This window comes from Diuraphis noxia, unplaced genomic scaffold (genome assembly GCF_037042655.1).
Source record: "Diuraphis noxia isolate RWA-SAM2 unplaced genomic scaffold, SU_Dnox_SAM2 contig0005, whole genome shotgun sequence".
In the NCBI taxonomy this organism is placed as follows: Eukaryota; Metazoa; Arthropoda; class Insecta; order Hemiptera; family Aphididae; genus Diuraphis; species Diuraphis noxia.
The window spans coordinates 36,145,343-36,170,337 of NW_028301715.1; the positions used below are offsets into that span (position 1 = coordinate 36,145,343).

Here is a 24,995-nt window from a genome sequence, read left to right on the forward strand (position 1 = left end):
CATCTGCGAAAGTATTTTGAATACCCAAAAATATTTAGATCATTGAAGTATAATATTGTTTTATTCCAAAAATAAAAATCTATTGATTTAGGTATAGGTAAATGTATAATAATAATTATAAATGTAAATAAAACAAAGAAATAATAAATACACAGGCAAGACAAATAATAAATGTAAAAGGAAAAATTTTTATGACTAAAACTTTTGAATTTGCCTATGGGTATAAATCTAAAATAACGAATATACACATTTCAGTATTTCACAATATTAATTTGGCTCAATTTCCATTAATTCATTACCTATACTATTATGAAATTTAGTTAAATTAATCATTGTTAATATACAAGACCTAACCCAATATCAACGATATCGTTCATAAATTCTTAATAATACTATATAATAATAATTATTATTATATAATATGATATATAACGACGGTTGGTGTTTGCGCACCACTATTGTTAATTTTGACCTTTTTTTGTAAGACAATAATTGCTTATTGTTCGATTTTTGGGTTCTACATTGTTTGCGCATTTACCGTTTAAAAGGAACTACATAATTTGCACATCAATGTTATTTAACAATAAAAATGAAAATGATGTACAGTCAAAGCGCAAATTGTTTTCTAACATTGGTCTTAAAATCTCTGCATGATATTAAATTTTCAAATATTGCATAGGTATAAAGTGATACCAAGTATAAATGTAATGTTGTAGAATTACATTTTTGAGTTTTTGGCGAATTTCGTCAAAATTTGAACTTACAGTATTTATGTATGTTTATTTTTTTTACATATTTTTTTTTTACTAAAGAAATAACCCTCGGCCACTTGGCCATTGGGATAAAATACATTTTTTTTTTTTTTTTTGAAATGCGTTACATAATAATAAAGGAAAAGTTTAATAACAGTAACAATAAATGCCTAAATTATATGAGAATAATAATAATAATAAGGTTGTGTTTAATTTTTTTTAAATGATTAATGTATGTGAGTATTATTTTTATTTTTAAGTTTAAAAATCTTAAAATATTCATTATCGATATAACGTTAACTATTATACATCATGAAATACCATTTTTTTGTTCAGAATTTCAATGCGTATTTGATGTACGATATTTTTGGACAGATAAACAGACGATGTGCAAATGATATACGGCCATATATAAGTATCCACATAAATAAAACAATACAGTGTTAGCCCTAATTGCCTGATTGGCTGACAAATAATTTTTGTCATTCTTAGGTATATCCAAAAAAATATAAATATACCACAAGACTGTGTGTTAACTTATTCACTTATTTGTAAAGTTTTTTTTTTTTTTATACTCGCATATTCATATTAAATAATAATTTAACACACACACACACACACACACACACACACACACACACACATATTTACCTAAATCTCATAATATTGAAGTTCCTATTTATAGCGATTTATAATTACAAAATATATTGTTTGCTTATTTACCCTATTTATCTAAAATACATATGTACCTTCCTAAATATCTAATTACTATGAACCATATAATATAAATATGTATAGTAACTGTATGCATTATTATTTGAATCGTTTTAAACCATTTTAGCGATGTTCACATTGTTTGATTTTCAAGCGGTTATAGAAAAAAAAACTATGCTAGAATGATATGCACTTTTTATTAATCTAATGAATAATTGTTTTCATCAGGATGTTGGATGTTTTTTGTTAGATAGGTATACTTCAGAATAATTTTGTATTATATGCAAAACAATGCAATAGATATTTTCATTAAAATATTATATGTGGCCTGGTGTGGAGTGGCATTTAGTCTCAGTCAACAACGTGTTGTGAAGACAAGGATCAGCCGGTGTCTCTAGTTCTCGAATGAGTTTATTTATTTTTAATTCAATATAAAGGATAAAATCAAGAATGGTTTTTATCATGATGATAATATAGGTATAGGTATAGTTATTTCAGCATTTGAGGAAAAATATAATAAAGAAAAAGTTGAGATCAAAAGAGTAAAAAAAGATTTAGATATATTCTACAGTGTGATAGATAAAGACGTACCTACATTGGTGAGTTGAAACTGTTTACGTACCTACATTGGTGAGTTGAAACTGTTTTTAATCACATTTGGCTCACTACAATAAGGGAGGATTCATTAGAGGGTTCCTTTATTGAGTCCCAATTTGTAGGAGTGGTACAGTAGAAGGTTATGCTCAGTTCAACAAAACTAAACAAAACATAAACTCAATATTTCCCAACTTAGACGGAACAATAAAACATTTTAAATTTTTGTAACAACAGAAACAAAATCAGAAACTAACTCTGCGTGGACACAGAATTGTATACACCCAATGAGTAACCATGTGGAGTATTTAACTATATTATTACCGAACCATAAAATTTTATTTATTATGAACAGTTAAATGATATATCAATTATGTACCTATTTGCATTTTCCAATTAGATATTATATTTGAATTACTTAATATTTTCATGTTAGCATAGCTTGTTTGTGACATAAAATCATCTATTATAATACCATTAGAAAGCCATTATATTATGTTATAATATAATAAAAAATAATTTTATATTAATATTTCCTAATGATAAGTACCTAATTGATTCATTTTATTTATTATAATTTAAATCATTTGTGTTTTAAAATATAAAATAATCACTTGTGGCTTGTAGGATTTTCGTTTTTATTATTGATCATTTAAAACATCAAAATCAAAGGTTATTAGTTAAAAGTGTTATAAGACTATTAAATTTTTACAATTACCAAAATGATTACGAAGTTACATAAAATATAATATAAAATAAAATAAAATAAAATATATACATAATACATAAAATACGATTTGATTTGACAGATCCTCAGATTTTTCACAAGAAGTTGATCGTACTGTTCCGTGTTCGCATTTAGACGAAATGGATTGTAAAATAATAAATTTATTTAGGTATGTATGAAAAATGTATTGGACCTTACCTTCCCATACAATTTGTTGAGCTCAATAACGATTTCTTAGTAAAAATATTAATTTCTTAATTCTCACTCAGTCACATATTATAATAAACGTTGTTAAAATAAAAATTAAATTAAGTACGAGTATTGTATTGTAATATATACTTAAATGATAAAAGTAAACCATTTTAAGATATTCATAAGTAATAATACATTATAAATATAATTTAATTTAGTATTATAGCATTATAATTTTGTTTCATTTTATGTGAATTGTAAAATACTTTTTTAAAAGTAACATTTATTCTTAATTTTTAAGTTCACTCACTAATTATTTTTAATCATCAGAAATATATATCCATTCATACTATTTGAATAACTAATGCATTGTTGTGCCTAGTTATGGGCTAGTGGGTTAATAGCCAAATAATATTTACGTTTTCAAATTTGGGTTTTTTTTTTGTGTAAAAAATGAAATCTTCAATGCAAATATATTCAAGACTACAGTGTATTTTGAATATCGCGTTTACAATTTATTTTTAATTATGTTACAAACAGCTTATAAACATAAGCGTGCGCACGGAGTAGTCGAGGTAGGCACAAGGCTATACCTCAATATTCCATAATATAATCATAATATCTTAGCAGGCATACGTTCGAAATAAACTAAAAAAATTAATTTTTACAACCTAGTGGCGAAGAAGAATATAGGTATTATTTACGTATGTGTGTGTGTTGATATGTTATGTATGACTATTATGCCGGTAGCCGATAATGTTTTGACACGCTTATGTTTATAAATGTTTTTGTGATTTTAGGAATATGGAGATCAATATGACAATAAGAAGGGTGTGATTAGAAATATGTGGAGGAGCATTATTGGTTATGAGTCTGAAGATTTTAGATTGGAACACTTGTATTTTTTGAATATTCGATTTTTTGGTAGTGCCTCAGACCTGTATACCGTATACAAAAGTAATATGTTGGTTTTATACTTACGTATAAAATCATTGATATTCATAAGATTCACTAATCATGGATATTTAAAATCTTATACAGTTTATAATACATAAATTAACATACGATTTTATAAAATTAAAACACGACATATAAAGTTTATATAGGTAGGAAAGTAGTGAAAGTAGGTGCCTTAAATTTGTAAATTTATATAAATTTAATTAAAGCGATATCTCGAAACTAGCAGAGATTCGAGTTAAAAAAAAAAAAAATGTTTTCATAAATTTTATACAATTACCTATCCTATTTACACAAATTATTAGTTATTATATTACGAACCTGCAGCGTCCTACATTTAACTATGACACGTTACATTTCAAATATCGAATCTTCAGTGATATTTTTAAATGTTATTCCAGATAATACGATTAATGTATTTAATATAGGCTACATTCAAGTTGTGTCATTATAACATTATGTCTGAATTTATTTAATAAATGCAACAGTTATGAAAGTTTTAGGTGTAACGGAAACCGTAAAAAAATATTGTTAACCGTGATAATCGTAGTTTGAAACATGTACCTACTTATGGGATTCAGTAATACAGATAACCGTATATATAACGATATCCTACAAAAAAAAAAGATTAGCATAGACATAGATAACATTGAAACAATCTACAATTTTTTTCCATTACATTAATTTATACCACAAACTGTAAATATTTGTAAATATTTCATTCTTGCTTTAATTTGTTGCTATTGAAGGCTAATAACCTCAAAGGTCCGCCGCCTTGAGGACAATACGGGCCTACCGAACCGTCTAGGATGAGGCCGCGCTGGTTCTGGCTTGCACGCGGCCGGCAGATCTGACCGGGCTCGAAAGAGGGAGAATAAGATCTCGGCTTAACGCCACTTTTGAGCCAGGAGAACTGCGTCCGTCTAAACTAGCGGTCAAACTCGAGTAGCGAAAAACTACAATTGCTCTATGGCAGGCAAGGTGGGAAGCGACCTCAAAAGCCGCATGGACGCGTCGCGCCATTCCGGATATAGGTAGATGGTTAGGCAGAACTGTACCGTTAGTGCCTCTGACGTTCCACATGACACAGGCACTAACGGGCCACGGATGCTTTCAATGGTACCTGAACCGGATGGCGAGGGCCGACAGCCCACACTGCTACCAATGTGTGGACAGGTCCGACACCGCAGAGCACACACTGTTTGAGTGCACCTACTGGGACCGATTCCGCGACCAGCTGAGCGCTCAGTTAGGTCATCGACCGACCGTGGCTGATCTTCCTTGGATTATTTGAGGCCCAGAGTTTGAGCTACTCCCGGCGGATCTCACTGAGAAGTTCGTGATACTAAGAAACGCCGAGGAACAGTTCAGGCTGTTCTATGGTATGGTGGAAGGCATCCTGTCCGCTAAAGAAGAGGAGGAAAGAGCCCGGCAGACTACTATAGCCAGAGACGCGACGGCGGAAGATGGGGCCTAGACTATTTATAATAAAATATAAAAATATAATGTGATAGTAGTGAGTGGGAGACTGGCCCGCCACTGCTAATAAGATTTTGTATTGTTTATTCAATACACGATGGGGGCCGGAGGAGAAGTATTGACAACATAGTTTCTTTTCCGGTCCTCGATACCATAGAAAAAACGGTGAAAGACATAAGCGCCAAAATTAGATAAGAAAAAATAAAGTCGTATCGTACAAAAGCGCCAAAATCGTATCGTACGAAAGCGCCAAAATCCTAGGTACCTGTGTGCCACGGTTAATAGATGTTAAATAACAGATATTAAATTTAGAATTATATCGTTCAAAAACTCCAACGTTTAATCTTAATCGACAAATGTCGACAATTAGATTTTATATCTGATTACAATAGATTGTCACATAGACAGTGTATGAGCAGTTTTGTGTTATTAGTTTATAACATATTGTTAGTAAGTACTTCGTAAGCATTCGTGTAAGCATCATTCGTTAAAATGGATTTTACAAAAACTATTACAAATAAAGGTGTGATGTGTATTTTATATAAAGAGCAAAAATATAGATTTTTACGAGAAATGACCAGTATCTACTTACATAAAATTTTTATTTCAGCCCAAATTATTTGTAATTTTTGCACCTTAGGCGCCTATTTCACATGTTAGGTATACAATATTATATTGGCGCTTATGTCCTACACATTTTGGCGCAAATGATAGGTCATTTTTGTGCCTTTGGCGCTTCTGTCATATAGCCAGAAAAAAACAAAAAAAAAGGCTAATAACCTCAAGTTGTTTCAACAGCCTTAATATCTTAAATAAAAAAAAAATGAAAAAATATTATATCATAATTAGGACCATTGATTGTATTAATATGTATACCATAATAATTTGTCTTAAGCTTTTATATGTTGATATTTAGGTAGGTATTAGATTTTAAATACGTAATTAATTTTCAAACATTTATTATATATAGTTAAGTTGTTGTAATTAGTATTGATTAACAATCAATGAGTATAGAAATTGAAAAATGAAAAAAAAACAATACCCTGGCCCTGGTAATGTACATTTTAAAACAATACAACAACCGTCAATAATATTACAATACTTATGTAAATGCTGTTTAACTGAGCTCTAAAACTAAAGCTACGAAAAAATTCTGAAAGAGCGAATATTTTGGCCTAAATATCACTTCAGGCTAGCTGTCGCGCTCGAAATGACGTTTCTCTGTCGCTCACCAACACACACATATGACACAGAACCGCGGTAACGATGACCGCTTCAAGCAGTTGACCGGTCAAGCGCGCAAGCAATTCATTTTTCGAGATCTGTACCGACCGCGAGATCCATTGTCTCGCGTCGATCTCGTTACACGTTACGATTGTCCGAAATATCTGCCGAAAACCGCCGGGACACGTGAAATCGTATCCGAAATTCAGCTGAGGCCTCTATCCGCAACGTATAAATACTCTCACGTTAATGATTAATTGTCCATTCGCCGCCGATCGTTTAATCGTCATTAATCGTTGACCGTCGCCACCGCCGCGCCACGATGTCACCATCTTGTTGGTTCAATCAGTCTCTGTCCATCTCCAAGCCATCGTCGTTATTGTCGTTGTTGTTGTTGTCGGCGTCGCTTCAGATACATCAGCTGTTGGCCACGACGGCGACGCGGTACAACGCCGGCGGTCTAGCAGCCGCGCTACACGACGAGGGTGAGAAGTGCGCGCAGTCCGTCGACCTTTGGCCATGCCTCACCAAGAGTGGTTCAAAGGCCGTGGCCGCTATGGCAGCGTACCCGGGCGAGATACCGCTGATAGGTCAATACTTGACCGTTGTTCCGGACGGCCACGCGCGGTCCGTCGGTGACGTTCGCGATGACGGGCGAGCAGCCGTGAACAAAAACGGCACTTCGTCGCCGCGGCGGCCGTCCACGTCGGTGTACTCTAAAATCGCGGAATTCATGGAGAAGCGATCGCTACGGTTGTCCGTACCCATGGACGCCGTCGCATGGCTGATCGGCGTGACGACGTCGTCGCCTGTTACCAGGGAAGAGGGACGAAAGAAGGACAAAGGCGCCGGCGTGCTTATGTTGGGCGGAATGATGATGATCACCACGCTCATGTCCACCGCGTTCGGGGCGTTGGCGCTGATGGCCGCCAAAGGGCTGTTGACTAGCATACTTGCGCTGATGTTTTCGGCAATGGCCGTGTCGAAAAAGTCGGGTGGCCACGGCCACGCCAGGACCACGTACGAAATAATCAACAACCCGGGACTACACAAAGCGTACCAACACGCATCCGATTACAAATTGGAAAACGGTGCGGCGGTCGTATCGGACGTAAGTCGTTTTTTATAAATTATATTATTTATAAATAATATGTATATATAATTATCAACTATTATCACTCGCATCATTGCAAAATATTATGCAGATATGTAGCTAACTTTGTGACATGCATAAAATGGCTGCCGTTTTGCTCATTATCAGTAAATTATATTTTTTATCAGTTATATCATCTCAACCTTTTGAGGTCCACGCCTCCTTTCAAACTATTTTATGAGTTCACGCCTCCCCCCTGTCTACTATAAGTTTGATGTATGCATAATATTTATACGTAAACCATACTTTAATGTTGATTATTGGATTAATATGAATACAACTTCAATGACGTATTTTTAATACTAAATGAATTTATTTGCACAAAAAACTATTATTAAAATATATACAATTAATGAGAGAGTTGGCCCTGTTTATTTTTAAGTGTAATCGTAATGCGGGCCAGAATACTAAAGAGCATAAATATATGATTTATATAATCTTATAAAATCGTAATAATCGCTCGGTGTATATCTATTGATCGACCCCGGCAGTGATCAACACACCGGCAATGCACAGCGTAGAAAACGGCAACGTTTTCATTTTTCGTGTTTTTTTTTCAACATTTTCACGCCCTCCCCCCCCCCCTTGAAATTTTGTCAAGCGCGCCCTCCAGGTTGAGAACCCGTGAGTTATATCATTTGTATAACGAACAAATATTATACTTATTTGAGCCATGTGATCAATTTTTAACCAAAAAGAAATGAAGCATAACATATGCAATATTGGCGTACAAAATTGTCAGGATGAAATATTGCTGACATGCATATGTATATTTTATCATATCTCGCACCATCTACTATAATTTAAATGACCGTGATTTTCGGAATTTTCCAAAATTCACTGAGACGTCTATCTCACACCGATAACTAAATATTGAATAACAGAACATAATTATTTAATTACCATCAGGGACTGAATTTAAAATATGCACTAAGAGCTTTTTATGAAAATGTCCGAAAAAACATTTTCAGTGCAATAATACAACTAAAAAATTACAATATTTTTACGCACGTAACTACTCATGTGATAGAAAAAAAAACGACAGTTTAACTTTCAACATTTTTTACACTTATTTATCTTTAATAAATTCTTACAAAAACAAAACAACAACTGCAGCACACACAATAAATAAACAGTAAAATATGTACTATTTTTCTATAATTGGCGATAAACAATTAGGTAGTTATTATTTTCTTGAGTATCTAACTCATTTGTAAGACACCACATCCGAAAATCGTTGAAGATAGATAAAAACGTTTATTTTAAAGTAGTTCACCTTAAAATATTTTAAATTATAATAAAATAAGGTATCTACATAAAATTATTATCTAAAACCATAAATCAATTAATATGTATTTACCACAATTATCATTATTTGTTATTATTTTTTCTATATATTTAATTTAATTTCGTATACATATGAATACTGGGCTCTACTGAGATGACTGGTGTGAGGACTCAGGAATTTAAAAATATTTTAAACTTCAACACAAGAGTTTTAATTATTTTGTATTTTTAGATCAATGAAGTTCAATACAATTCAGTTCAAAGCGAACCTATTCAATATGGCAATCAACAATATGATTAAAACTAACAATAATATACATAATGGTTCAAGATTCTAGTTTTAGTATAATATTAATGATAGGTTATACGAACCATTGTATTATGTATTTAATTAATTCACCTTTAATGAATATATATATATAAATTTATGTACAATATATACCGTTGTAGAATATAATATTATTTATTTATTTGTTTGTTATATTAATATTGTCGGTTACTATTTAAAAAAATAAAAAACGATTTTGGTGGTAAGAGTTTTTTAAGTCATTACAACAGTTATGTCATCATGAGAAGATTTTTTCTTTGTCGAGGAATCCGACGATTTCCAATTTACGGAAATCAAAAACTTGGCGATGAACGTGAAAAATAACGCTTTTCCAAGCGTCACAGTTATCATGTTCATGAACATAAATATCAAGACAAAAGCTGTCATCATGCTGCCACCGATCATCATGTTCTTAGAAGGATTTTTCAAACCTTTCAAATCCTTCAAGCCAATAAATATCGGCTTCTTCTTCTTCTTCTTCTTCTTCGGCTTCTTCTTTTTCTTCGTCTTTTTCTTCTTATTATTTTTTTTACCCCGCTCTTAAATTTAAATATTAAAAAAACATTATAACAGATTATATCTCTGTATTGAAAGCGAAAAATATGAGTACGTACCTTCCGCTAGATCTGTTGGCGACTCTTGCAGCGCAAGATCTAAACCACCGACAGTCATCTCCTGTGATCTGGCTCGGATCAGTGAAGTTACGTCGCCGACAAAGTAACTGCCATTGGCGATGGTATTAGTGGTGTCGGCGGTGGTGTTAATGGTAGTTATGGTGGGTTGGGCGGTGTTTGCCGGACGTGGTTGTTCTTGCGCGCCGATGTGGGTGGCCTGCAAAGACAAAGCCACGAAAATTGCAAAACCCAACTTCCTCAACTTCATGATAGTCATCCCGTCGACGGTCGAGACGAAAACTGTACTGCGTTGTCGTAGCCAGTCGTGTGCCTACAGAACTGGCCACCGATTAAGTATCATAGTCAAGGGCGGGTGCTGTGGCCGATGCGCGTCTGCACGTTGCGGTCGGAAATCGTCACGCACATCCGGACATGTGGGTCCTGATCGAAAGTATGCTCGCGGTGCGACTACAAAATTATACCTACATTGCCGTCGCGACGTACCTACATATACCATTAAGTACAATAATATACGTCCACGTGCACCTATAAATGAGAGATATTTATGTCATTTTGCGGCAGTCTACTATAAATAATATAATAACATCGCACGGAGCCCGCGTCGTCAGAATCTGTTCATTAGTCTCGCGCGACGAATCGATCGGCCAATTAAAAAACGGACGATATATAAAAAACAAAAAAAAAACGAAACTGCAAATCGAAAACCGAAAACTAATCGAAAATTAGAAACGGCACCCGATCGAAGTTATATATAGGTGACCAAACGTCTGCGACCGCATCAGTGCGAGTTTCGACTCATGCGAACGACGACTTGAGCGACCGTATCGTTACAATATATTTATAATAAAATATTATAGATATTAAGTAGACTTACGTACTTGGACGTCCAACATGTCCACCATCATCAAGTGGTGTTTCATTGGGATCCTTGTCGTCGTGCGATTTTCGTCTGGCCATGGCGATTCCGGTCCGGAAAGGTCGTTTGGCGCATTTCAGTGCACTTCCGCCGACGGTCCAGGCTTGTGTCTATTTAAAGGAATAGTCAAAAACGCCTTGCTGTACGCCGCGAGCCGAAGGGAAGACCTCTCGTCCGTCGGTGGAGGTAGTCATCTCCAACAGCAGTCCAAAGGCATCGAGGAATACCTCCTCGAGCAGATTCAAAACATATTGGGACTGTTTTCGTTCGGGTTCGACCTGCCGGCCGAAGTCACCTCTCCGTGGTCGCTGCTCAAGTCGTCGTTCCTCAACGGTGAGTTAACCGAGTTCTCAGGCTAACTATTCAATTCTATAAAAGAAAGTTTCTTGATGGTGGTATGGTAGCGTGTACGGGTGATTTATCGGCTTACAGGTAAACTAGTGGTATATCAGACTACCAGAGTGCTTGTACATAATATTATGTTCTATTTCACGACTAACCATGTTCCTGCTGTTTTGCTGGATCTAGTTAACACTGAAATACAAATATTGATCGTAGGAGATGATAATTATAATATTTTAACAACGCTTATCAATACGTAATGTTATTTAAATACATTATCTAATTTAATAAATCTGTTACGTTTGGGTAGTTAAATCGTACATGGTAACGTGCATAGTGTTAATCCACGTTAAGTTTAAAAATGTTCATATTTGTAGCCGTCAAATAAGGAGTTTCGAGGAAAAAATACTATATTAAAAAAAAAAAACAAAAAATTAAATTGAAGACATTTTGTCGGTAATTATTTTTTTGTTACCCAAGAATGTTCATTCTATTGATGCCCAGTGTCCAACCATATTCGTATTCATTTATTTAATTTTTATTTAAATAAATAAACCTCGGCGTCATTAGCATACAAGGAGTTTAAGGATATCGATTTCTAAGGATGTAATATTTACAAATTACATAAACAAGAACAAATTATAAACTGTTTTTATTATAACCACCAATAAACGTATACATATATTTTTTTTTAACGTATAGTATATTGTAACGTTGTATAAATACATAGGTTTAAAAAAATTAAACAATTTAAAAACATAATAATGATATGCTTTTAACGCGCACGATAATTGTAAATATAATATATAAATAATATATTTTTATTATTGTCAATAATCTGGCTTGACGTTTTTACCGAAACCACTGTCGGGTTGCAGGTAGAGGCAAAAAGAACAAAAACCTCGGCCCAATGCTGGCGGCCGGCGTGGCCGTGATGGCCGGCACGCTGATGCCGCTGGCGTTCGGCGCGCTGTTCATGTTGGCCGGCAAAGCGATCATGACCAGCCTGCTGGCCATCACCATTTCCGGGATGCTCGGACTGAAGACGCTGTTCGGCAAACAAGAACATGGCCACGTCAAGGCGTACTCCGCCCCGCCGGCGCACTTAACCGAGGCGCAGTTCGATCAGGAACTGGGCGTGTACCACGGTCATACCGAGGCCAAAATGCACAGCTCGTCGGCCAACTACTACGCGGGCGAGTCCAACCCTCCGGGCGCGTACTTTAAGGGCATACGGCCATCGCAGCAACAGCAGCACGACAACGGACCCGACCAACCGACCGAGTATTACACGTCGGCAGGACCGATGGTGCCCAATAAAATCGCCGCGGTGGAGAAAAACGACTAGATGACTGTAAATTGTAAATTTCTATACCGTAGTAGATAGCTATTACATTTTTGATGTGTTGTATATTTTTTGATAATTTATTGATGATCCGCGAACACATAACAATTGTATTCATCATTGTCATTAATGTTGTTGTTGTTTTTGTTGTTGTCGTTTTTGTCCATCGACACAGTGTGCAATTTGATCTAAAACTTATTAATTTATTGTAACTACTAAAGTGAGTAGTAGCGATATATGCGATGAAACCTTGTAATCGTATAATATTATTTATTTGTACAATAAAACGAATAATATTTTATCCATTTTTTATTTATGATATCCACTTGGAATCGACTATATTAAAGTCTAAAATATTTATTTTTTATTTTAAAATACCCACTGTCACCAAAAGGGTGTCACCGACAAGGTGTTCTTCTCCCGTCAAAATACTATATTATAATATGCTGATTTGATAGGTTTGATCTTGCATCGGCGCACGTGCAGATGTCTAACCTCACTTAAAATCTAGGGACGTCTACATAATAATAATAATAGTATTCCGGGTCACTACTGGTATACCGAGATCCCAATGATATAGAAGGGGAGAAAATCCTTCAAGCATCTTTCTGGTTGTGTATGATTTTAAGTTTAACGTTATGCATACTATTAAGAGTAATAAAAAGAAAATAAGTTAAATTAATAGATTTTGGATTATATTGTATAATAATTAACACATATTATTATGACTCTGGATTATACCGCAACAACTGCAGCAAAGTTAATAATAAAAGGATGAGAGTCCAATAATAAATTATCTGAGTATATTTTGAACTAGGAATAAATTATGTGCACCTATCTACGTTTATTCATTGAAAAACAATCAAATGCAAGAGTTTTTATCAAAAAATTTTCTTATGTGACGTCTAATCGTTTTGTCTAATCCTAATATGTTTGTTATTCGATCGAGGTCGACAAAGGATATGCGCTCAAAGTGTCACTAGTGACGTCCTTCAATCGAAATATATGAAGCAGTATCAATACCATATTCTTTACAGGTTTTAATATTTCTGAATTTAAAACTTCTCAACACTCTACTATCACAATAGTAATTATATTCATAATTTTTTCATCATTGTTTTTTTTACAATATCGACACAAATAATAATAAACCGTTTTATCGAACGAAACAGTTCACTGTAGATTTACCGAGCATTGACCAGTGTGTTATTAATTTAAAAATGTTATTGTTTAAGTATAAAACTATAGATTTTGTACGATTGTGATAAAAACTAGATGACATGATGGTAAAAGTATTTCTTTTCATTAAATAAACAATGTAATATGAAATCAGTATTTTTTTTTAAATTTTATTTAAATTTTGTTTTGAAGGTTATTCAGTGAAGATGTGGCTGATGGTGGCTTAAATACCACATAATAGACACATTATAGGTCCTTCCTTGGCCATTAGGAAACTGTTGGAAATTTGAGTGTGGTTAATTTTGAATCTAGTTATAATGGCCTCAAATTTTCAATGGATTTCCAATTGGGAATTTCCAATTGAATGTATTATCCTTAATAGTTAATACGATTTAATTTTGTGTAGTAAGATGTCCACTTCTGGTACCACCGAAGTTGACATTTATTTGTTATAAGCGTTCGTATGTCACTTAATGAAATGATCTGTGTGTATAATGATAATGAGTAGGTGATTGCAGTTTTGGCTGCAAGATCAACGAATTCGTATTCTTATATGTTGGATTGTCCTGGAATCCAGAAGAGAAAATAAGTATTAATTGAGTATAATTGACTCTACATTATTTTGCTTTATTTTACGTAAATAACTATGAACTAATTTATTCATAATATGAAATGAAAAATGTATTTATATTTTTTACAATTCTTTTAAATAAAATAGCACAGTGCATGATTGTAAAAAAAAAATCAAAAACAAATGTTTAAATAATTATTAATTATTATATACCTATTATTGTGTGTAATAAATATAAGATTTGAACAAGAAAATATTAAATTTGTATAAAAGTTTTAGTACTACTAATGAGTTTAAAAGTTGGTCACATATTATCGTACGTGACATTCTAGATATTTGAAAAGTAATCGACTGATTTGACACACATCACATATATTATTTACTACAAAGTATATACAATATAATACTGTCGAGAAACTATATCGATACGCTTTATGAATTTAAAATCTTATATTGTGATATCATTATATGAATTCAATATTAGTTTTAAGGTTACCTATCAATACACTATTAGCATATTTTAATACATTTATATAGCATAATTTAACTTTAATATAACCATATTATGGCTTAAAAATAATGTAGTCATAATCATAAAAATAAATGTTTATATCACATATTGTAATATATTACGCGTATTTAGATATAATATATTATATATTATGTGTAAATTTGATTATCAATAATCTCTTTTTTTATGTTTGTTAAGATAATCAATTAATATTGATTACTATATTGTTTTAATATATCTTGACGTTGAAATCTATTATTTACTTGTACTATATAATATTTTTTTGTATATACGTCAAATATAAACTGTATGATTATCTTAGGAATTATGATTTGTATATTTTGTTTAATACCTTATAAATAATTATGACAAAAAAAATATGAATATTTTGTTTTAATGATTGATCAATAAGTGTGATAATTTGGTCTCAATCATATACAGATTATAATAAACTAAAAAACTCCTTAGTGCTGGTTATCTCGACATTACTTCATTCATTTTTTTTTTTTTTTTTGTGGTCATTATAATATGCTCAGGAAATCTATGTTATTATGTTATAGAAATGAACGTTTCTTTTACCAATGAGCAAGTACACAAAATTTAATAGTTACTTTATAGATGCACATAAAAAAATTACAATGATTAAAATCAATGTCCAACATAATTGTATAATATCAAAATCGATAAAAATATAAATTTGCTTGTATTTGATATGACGATCACTTTAGTTCTTCGTTTGTTTGTAATACATTTTTACATCTACTATAACATACAAATACGTTCGTTATATTTATAATTTGAAATATTATAATCTTTTTTGGATTTAATAATTTTAAACATAAAAACACTCCTATCCGGGGTAACCGTGGCTTTCAAAAAAAAAAACACTGTCCCCATAAAAGCCCGGCTTAGTTATTTATAAAATTAAATATACTTTGTTTTACATTAATAAACAGAGCACAACTAAAATTCTAGAAACCATGTATACATATAAGTACTATATAAGTGTAACAGAATGACTTGACAAACGTAATAATCAAAATAGTCAATTTATAAACTTAATTTAAAAAAAAATAATATATTATCGATATATTATTAAATCGGAGAATAGTTGAATTATTGTAAGGTGGCGAATGTTCAAGTAAGAATTGTAATATCCTCGACTTGAAGTAGACGATAGGTGAATTATTATAATTCATTCTAATATTATGATAAATCGCTATAATAACTTTTAATTTTTTTTCAAGTTATGCTGAATGCAAACTTTCTGCGTCACTTGTGTATTGAAGAATGAAAATAAAAAGGTCAGTGACATCTTCTTAAAAATATAAAGATAACTATGATTACGAGACACTCGAACACCTGCCGGCTGTCACACATATTCATATATTATATATATATATACGTGTGTGTATATATTATTGTTATGGTGTTACCTATATTTTTCCTTATCGATAAAATATGTGGCTGCTATCACTTTATTATTTTATATTGTATATTTCACACATAATTTGACAAGTCGGTTGGGTGGCAACATATATATTATTGATATTATGTAGTAAATTATATGTCACTGAAACATATTATTACGAGTTGTGCGTTATTGGTAAGGTCAATAACCATGAAATACGTGTCTTATAAATGTAGTAACCATCGCAGATACTAATATACCTAGGTATAAATATAAATTGGTAGTGATTTTTCAATTTTTCCTAAGCCCGACAACTATCATAGCCACTAGCTGTTCGTAGGGGGTACGGTTGGTGTATTGTATTTGTGGCAAGGGTTTCGCTGCTAAAATTCCCTGGTGGTCACCCATCCGGGAGCTATCAATGCCAGTCGGTGCGTACACTCAGAGCACGTACGAAACTTAGTGTTGTAGACATCGGACCACATCAAGCGTTTTTAAATTTGATTTGCAACAAAAATAATGTACATATAATTTATAACACTATTCTTTGTTAAGGTACGTATAAAAAATTCTTGCAAATCAATTATAATAAAAATGTTATAATTTAGCTAAACATAATATATAACGATGTCATCGTATAATAAATTAAAAATATAATAAATAAACTCTAAAAACGCAATTATAATAAAAATGTTATAATTTAGCTAAACATAATATATAACGATGTCGTCGTATAATAAATTAAAAATATAATAAATAAACTCTAAAAACGCAATTATAATAATCTGATGTAGGTACTGTACAATTATTTTGTTTAGCGCTTACATAATTTAACAATAAATATATTATAAATAATGCATTAAATAATAAATATGTTAGGCATACCGTGATAAGTGCGAAAAAATTTACATTTATATAATGGCTCTAAAAATTATTATTAACTCCGTCGGTCGATGGAGTGGGCGTCGGGGGGGTTTCCACTGGAGGTGGAGGGCCGTATGCCATGGCGTGGGCCCTCAGCGAACGGCCGTGTGGGCCGTGACCGCCCGCAGACGGCACGTTGATCACTTCGTAAGTTGTACCGCTGTGGCTGCCGCTGCCCGACGCCAGTTTCTTCAGCGCCAGGATGGCGGACAGCATGAGCGCCAGCATGCTGGTCATCAGCGCCTTACCGCTCATCATGGCCAGCGCGCCCAGCTTGATCGGCAACAGCGTGCCGGCCACCATCATAGCGCCCATAAGCAACGGTCCCGCGTACTTGTCTTTCTTGCCTCGCGCTGAAATTATCACAAAAAAACGGTTTATTAGTCATTTTTACTTATTAGGATTTCACGACGAATCTATAATATCAACGTGGCATATCGAAAAATCGAAAACCTAAATATCTAGAATTTTTTTATACTTTTTTTTAACCTTGAACACTTGTTATTGAGTTCTATTTGAGGTATGCATACGTAACTCGAAAATATGTATTCAGTTCGATTTATTTGTGTTTTATATTTCCCTCGCGATTTGAGCTATCGAGACTTGACTTAATATTATTATCGTTGTTGTTTCTTGTTGATTTAGGTACGACTTCTAATGGTGAGAACATTCATAGTGGCTTATGTTTTCCGAATATAATGGCAAGAGCAATTTTTCCTATAGGTGTTAGTGTGGTTCATAGTAGTATATTCAGTATAGTTTATATACGTTCATTACAAAAAAAAATTTATAATGACTAATTAAAGTCAAATTTATTACCAAATTTAGATATTTTACTAACTCAAAAATACTCAATCAAAAACCGTGATTCTCGCGTTCTACGTGTAATTTGGTTTTATGATTTGTTAAATGCTAAAAATACAAGAGATAATTTTAATCTAATAGATGTATTATATTTAAAATTCTTTGTAATATTATCTACCTATTATTATTATACTCGAATAATTTGAAAGTTTGCAGACATTGGTAAAATAGATCATAAGTAGTTATAAACGTTTTGCTGTATTATAACATTATAACTAATGACTAGAGCTTGGATTTAAATGCCTTAAAAACTTTATAAAAATTGTGAAAACCCTTAAAAAATTAATCTGAACCACAATAATGTTTTTAAAATATCTGCCGAAAATTGTTTCAACGATTCATGAGCAAATGAAAATACGGAATGCACGAAATAAACGCGATTTCCACAATGTAACACTAACTAACTGATCAATTAGTTTTGTTACTGCAAGGTTTGAGTCTCGGACGCTATATTACCATTAATCGTACGGTAGACAGAAAAATACGACATAGATAAGTATCGAAATCATAAACATAGTACATTCAATAACCAAATAATCGGAAAAATATGTCTTGAGCTAATATACTGAATTAGGTACTAACAACTAATTAAGTTAAATCTATACGTATATTGCAATACACGTTGATATGGTGATATTCATAAAAAAGTTTCATTTTTAATCATCAGATGACGTAAGAAACGGAATTTGTAATTGAAAAACATTGGCTGGGACTTCAGAAAAAATGATGAATTTCGCATTCGAATTCGGTCCGTATTGCTCACGAGTCGTGACTTAAAAAAAATATTGTAAAACTATTAATCGATTTGGATATTACCTTCGATGAGAGTGCTTTTTAGCGATTCCAACAGGTGGGTGGGCGCCCGTACGCTGATTGCACGGGACCTTACGAACGCCGTCAACGAGTCGACGAGCGCCGACTCACCGCCGCCTGGTTCTGAAGCGGCGTCGATGTCAGCGGACGTCTGCGGCGGCGGCGGTGATGGCGATGGCTGTGGCTGTGGCGGCGGGTCCGATTCGGCGGCCGCGTTTTTGACAAGCGTCACGCAACCGGGAACCAGGTCGATGGGATCTGCGGACCGGGCCAGGGCGTCGACGCCGGCGGCCGCGGCGTGCATCAGACAATCGACGGTGTCTGGGGAGGTCGAGCACTGAGACGCCGCCTTGACCACGGCCAACCTGACGACGGCTGCACCCGCGACCTGCAAGCACGTTGTCTGCAGCAATATCAGCGACGCGACAACGACGCACAAACACCTAGACCGGACCGTTGCGGACATCAGCGACAACGACGACGACATGTTTGTTCGTTTATTTGTTTGATTGTTTGTTTGTTTGTTTGCTTGTCTGTTCGTTACTGTCCGTCCGGCTTTACGTTAACGTATGACCGGTATTTGTGCGGTACGTCCATATTTATGTGACGACGACCGCGGCCGTTTTTTTTTTTTTGTTCTCGTCCGTCGACGAAGTGCACCTAATCATCACTCTGTATTTGCTGTCGCCGGGCCGCGATAATCGCTTGCCGCGTCTCAGCGACCGCAAACAAAAACGGAAGAGAGAGAGACAGACAGACACGCAGGCGGATTATTGACGACAGAAAAAAAAACGTATCCGTCCCTCCGTGACGACCGATGCGAAAGTACAATAATAATAATAATAATAACATTTGATAAACTGCACCCGCGGTAATAGTGAATCGATATCGTACAACTATAACGTTGCACTTGAATATTGTTGTATCGTCCCGAGTCATCTACTCAGCCATAATACTAAGAAATGGAGCAGTATAACCCGATAACTCAAATGTTCATAACATTAAACATAAATGTGTTTATATTGAAATCAACCTTCACCATTTAAAAATTAACTCTTCTACAATGAATTAAATCACAATCAACAAACGATACAAAAAAACTGTATCAAGAAAAAAATTTGTAAAATGTGCTATTTTATAAGATAGGGTTAATAATGAAACAAAGCTATGTATCAATTTGTAAATTTACGTTTTTGATACTCAAAAATGTGTATTTTTAAAAAATATTTATATCACACGTAAAAGCGTGTACTGTTTTACTCTTTTATTGAATATATTAACGATGATTTAATTGGTGTAAACGATAGGAAATACTTTTGAATATTGAATATGCCGTCGCCCATCGTACATTAAACAAATAATATTTACAATTCAGCTACAGTTAGATGTATTGCTTGCATGCAGGTATCTTTAACTATACACATTTTACAAGCTGCCATCGTTTGACAACGTACAACTATTATATTTATTTTTATTTAATCTGTTTCAAAAAAGAACAATAAGAACAACTAAGGTAATATATAGTAATAAAATAAAAAAATTAATTAAAAAAACTATAATATAGATATAACAGAGCGTAGAAGCCTCCCAGTGGAGGTACTACAATATAAATATACCTAGTATAATTATTAAATTTATCACATTGCGAAGTCGATAACAGTAGGTTAAATTTATTTTGAATTGGACACCCGTGAAAGTTTGCAAGTCAATTAGATCACTCCGATATCGTCACGTGTGCGGTTAAAACGATGTGTAATGTTTGATTGGTATATGCGATATTATTATAATAGAAAATTATTGGTTTTCTTTTACTATATCTTTTTCTTCTTTAATATGTCAGTGAAAATCATATAATGCACACCACTATTTATAATATATGTTATACATAATATTGTTTTCACATATAGCAGCGCTGCAGGTTGTGATTGAGACTATAACATTCTAAAATAAAGTTTTTGTGGGAAGTAGTTCTGCTATATAGGAACTTACTAAAGTGTACCACGTTAAAGTGTAGGTCATGAGATAAAAAAAAAATGTGATAAAAATGGATGTGTTAAATTTGAATTCGATAATAAACCGATGTAAACAAATTGAAAAAAGATGGGAAAAGACTATAATTGAACTGAATAAGACTATTTATGGATATTATTTTATTTTTCAATTAGTAATACTACCAGTAGACTTATTTCAGACACAAAATATAATTGACAATTTAATAATTACTATTATTATTGTTACAACATTTCTAAGCTGTAGTTATTAATTCATATTAAAAACAATTTGAAACAGCTTAAAATTTATCCAAAAAAAATATTATAATATGTTAATTTTTTTAAATAATGATTAATATGCACAGTGGAAAAATTATACAAAGCATAATTTTACAAAATACCTATACCTACTAATTTTATCAAAATCTGAATTTAATTTGTGTATAAAAATATTACGTATGTTTTTATTTTCAACATTTTTTAAATTGTTACAAAACAATTATTCGTGTAGAACATTGTATTACCTACATTTTAAATCATTCAGAAATCAATAATTGGTATACTAATAATTGATCAAAATAATTTAAAATATTAAATGCCAAAAAACAAAGGTTAACAGTAATATTAGTATAGGTGTTCTGAAAATTTTTTTGTAATGTTACTTAAATCGTCAATTAAAATGCTTTATGGTTTACAAATAACTTTTATTTTAATTTATAGTACCTGACAAAATGTATGATGAATCTTTTGTCATACAAACTTTTGTTGTTAGTGTTAAATTAAAAATTATATGTACCTATCATAAAAAAACAAAATATTAAAATTTTTTTTTTGGAAATTGATGAATTTTGTGAAAATTTTAACTTAAACATATAGAAAAAACAAGTTTATTGACTATTTTTAATTTCAATAAAAACTAATAATGAGGAACCTTGTATTCAATTATACATAGTTTGTCTTAAATTAATCGAAATAAAAAGTTTAAATTATTCTATAAATAGAATAAAATAACCGAAATATTATGACATTTATATGATTTCTCACGTCTATAAATAATGATGCGAATATTTGTTGAAAATTTTGAAATGTTTTTTTTTGAATTACAACAATAATTAATAGTAAAATTTTGTTATAAACGGATTTTTCATAGAAATTTACTCGATTGGATTTTTGTTTTCACAGATTTTTTTTTTTAATAAACAACTATCCGCGTCGTCTATGGCCATTGGATGTAACAGTACATTATCTATTAGTATATTTACATATTACATTAATATTTAAAAATATATACAGAGTAATTTAGTATTTAAAACAAGCCAAAGTAGTAATAATTAGGAGTTAAGTGATTAGTATTATTTACAATTTACAGTTTGTTTATAAGATTCGTTTGTTTGAGAAATTGTATGATCTTGTGTATATTGTTGGGGTCCGGGTTGAGTGCTTCGGCAAGGTGGTTGGATATTTGATATAGCCTTCTTTCTTTGTCGTATATTCTGCATTCGGTTAAGATGTGTTTCACAGTAAGTAGTGTTCCGCAACATGTGCAAACTGGGGGGGTCTTCCTTCTTCATTAAGTGGGAGTGTGTAAGGTGGGTGTGGCCAATTCTGAGACGGTTTATAGAGGTCTCGTGTTTTCTTGAGGTGTTATCTGGAGAAGGATACGATAAGGCGGATCTCTTGATTTCGTTAAGATGTTTTCACAGATTTTTTGAAAGCTATTGGGAATTATTAGTTTTAACCCATCAAAGTAGCAACTATTATTTAATTGTCTGCTATATACAAAAAATATTTTCTAATTTAAATAGTGAGGACATAGTCTTAAATACACATTATAAAAAAACCAATATATGCATAATATTATTATGTTCTTATTTATCCGCATAAAATCTAAAATTTTCATAACACTAGGTATCATTTTTTGGTATTATTAATATATATATATATATATATATGACCTATGTCACCGAGGGTATATTTCGTTTAGTTAAAAAAATATATATTTAGATATATAGATATATTTTTTTTTATGAAATAAAATAGGCAAATATTATATTTATCGTTCTTTTTATTTCTTAATAATTATATACGAATAAATTTTGTATTATTCTGTGTAATTGGCAACTATAAGTACTTTAGCAGTACGTAATAATATTTTATTTCATTATTTTTATTCTTTGACAGTGCATAGACAACGACAATCCAACGAAACTAATGACATTTCATTCAGAATTGAAAGTGTCATTATTATAGAAACCAACTTCGCAAATAATAAATCTCAGGGCAAATATTTCATAATCAAAAATATATTTTGCTCAGCATTTATAAAAATCGGAAAAATTTTGTGAAAATTGTGTAGCCAGGAACATAATTTGCGGTTTAATATTAATTTAAAGAAATAAAACGTAAATCACGAAAGATTTCGCGCAACAAAAAACTTACATTCAATTGTGCATAATATTATTAAATTGCAACATTACTATAATCCGAGTATGAAAATTTACGCCTTGTACTTCCGAAATGCAACAGCTTTCTCAGCAATGTGAGACGTTTTATCTTAGATATACTAACAGGTGTTTTATAGACAATTCTTTATGTACTATCTAATAATTATGATTATACATACATGATACATGGGTAAAATACTTTTACTTTAATAGTTTTAAGGCATTGCAATAAATAGATAAAATTTTAACAGTAAGATAATAATTTCTTTGTTATTAAATATATTAACCAAGTTGAGATTTTTAAAGTTAAAAACAAACATTTTAAATTAAATTATAAACTAAATGTTTAAAAAAGTACATTGTGTAACGAATGACAACGTCGGTTCATATGATAACAAAAAAAAAATATATACATTTTAATTATTGAAATGTCGACAAAAATAATATATTCCTTTATAACACTCATTTTATAATATAATATGAAATATGAAGCAGAATTCAATTCAATTTATATAATAATCAAAAGTGTTATAAATGTTTTTGATAAATTAATACAATCTAACACTCAATTAAAACAAATTTTATAATATTGTCATTGTTTGGTTCAATATTATTATTTATCAGCAACACATTACAATTGTTTAATCTTATAAATTTAAACCAATAATTCAATAGAACAATAATTAAATAGAAGTTTAATATAAATAGAGCTGTTTAATTTTAAAACTACACTATAAAAAAAGGATTTTTCTTTATGTCATTATTTAACATTACATTTTAGATTCTGAACGGAATGATAAATGTATAGATTTTACAATGATGTGTGTTATTTTTTTTGTGTGTCTGTGTCAGGATAACTAGTCGAAATAATGTTTCAATTTCAAACTTTGGGGGTGGTTCCCGATGGAAAAGTTAATATTATTGGTGCATTTTAAAGGACAACAGTAAAAAATGTCCAACAGTTTTCAAAAAAATCAAGAAAAACAAAAAAAAAAGTGACAGAAAAATTGGAATTTTTACGCAAAATCAGTTTTCGACCACATCGATTTTTTTATATGGTTGTAATTCAAAAACTAATCACTGTAAATACTTGAAAATTTTCACCAAATGTTTAGGTTAGTGTTATCTATGTATAGTTGAATTTTCAAAAATTTTTGATTTGTTAGAGTTATTTTTAGACCACTGAAATTTTTGATTTTTATGAGAATTTTTTTTTGAAGTGTCGGTAAAAAAAATTTAGATGACCAAAATAAACTTGAAAATTTAATACAAGGTTCCTTATGAGTTGTTCTTATTGTAGCTAAAAAAATTAAAAATCTTTAGTCACAATTTTTTTTTATAAACGTTTATACTTTACATTTTTACGAAATCTGTCAAAAACGCAAAAATTTGCAAGTAATTTTAAAGTTGAAAAATCATAACATTTTTTTTGTTTATTACTAAGGTTTAAAAATACAACACTAAGTTTTCCATAAGTTTTTCTTCAAGTAGCTATAGAAAAAAACTCGAAGCATCATTATAGGAAAAATTTTAAGTGCGTTTGAATTTTAAATTTTTACGAAATAGCGTAACGATAACGATTTATCCTCAAACCAGGTACTTATATGTATATCTATGATAATATAAGGTATTATGAATTATG

The 24,995-nt window shown here is 31.8% G+C and overlaps 4 protein-coding genes across 4 annotated transcripts; 2 read left to right on the top strand and 2 right to left on the bottom strand.

Annotated features, from left to right (window-relative positions):
• Positions 1–6,619: 6,619 nt before the first annotated feature.
• LOC107168884 (uncharacterized) lies at positions 6,620–9,513 on the top strand. The gene is made up of 2 exons (XM_015518429.2): positions 6,620–7,750; positions 9,312–9,513. Exons 1-2 carry the CDS (start codon positions 6,962–6,964, stop codon positions 9,378–9,380), a joined length of 858 nt encoding a protein of 285 aa, XP_015373915.2. The 5' UTR covers positions 6,620–6,961; the 3' UTR covers positions 9,381–9,513.
• A 24-nt stretch (positions 9,514–9,537) lies between these two features.
• On the bottom strand, positions 9,538–10,448 carry LOC149055245 (uncharacterized). Its single transcript, XM_089229695.1, has 2 exons — positions 10,022–10,448; positions 9,538–9,946 (listed from the first exon to the last, which is right to left on the bottom strand). The coding sequence occupies exons 1-2, from the start codon at positions 10,296–10,298 to the stop codon at positions 9,621–9,623; spliced, it is 603 nt and encodes a 200-aa protein (XP_089085821.1). The 5' UTR covers positions 10,299–10,448; the 3' UTR covers positions 9,538–9,620.
• A 182-nt stretch (positions 10,449–10,630) lies between these two features.
• LOC107168885 (uncharacterized) lies at positions 10,631–12,946 on the top strand. Its single transcript, XM_015518430.2, has 2 exons — positions 10,631–11,291; positions 12,179–12,946. The coding sequence occupies exons 1-2, from the start codon at positions 10,934–10,936 to the stop codon at positions 12,646–12,648; spliced, it is 828 nt and encodes a 275-aa protein (XP_015373916.2). The 5' UTR covers positions 10,631–10,933; the 3' UTR covers positions 12,649–12,946.
• A 4,065-nt stretch (positions 12,947–17,011) lies between these two features.
• Positions 17,012–19,472, bottom strand: LOC107168883 (uncharacterized). Its single transcript, XM_015518428.2, has 2 exons — positions 18,922–19,472; positions 17,012–17,594 (listed from the first exon to the last, which is right to left on the bottom strand). The coding sequence occupies exons 1-2, from the start codon at positions 19,403–19,405 to the stop codon at positions 17,242–17,244; spliced, it is 837 nt and encodes a 278-aa protein (XP_015373914.1). The 5' UTR covers positions 19,406–19,472; the 3' UTR covers positions 17,012–17,241.
• Between the last annotated feature and the right edge of the window lie 5,523 nt (positions 19,473–24,995).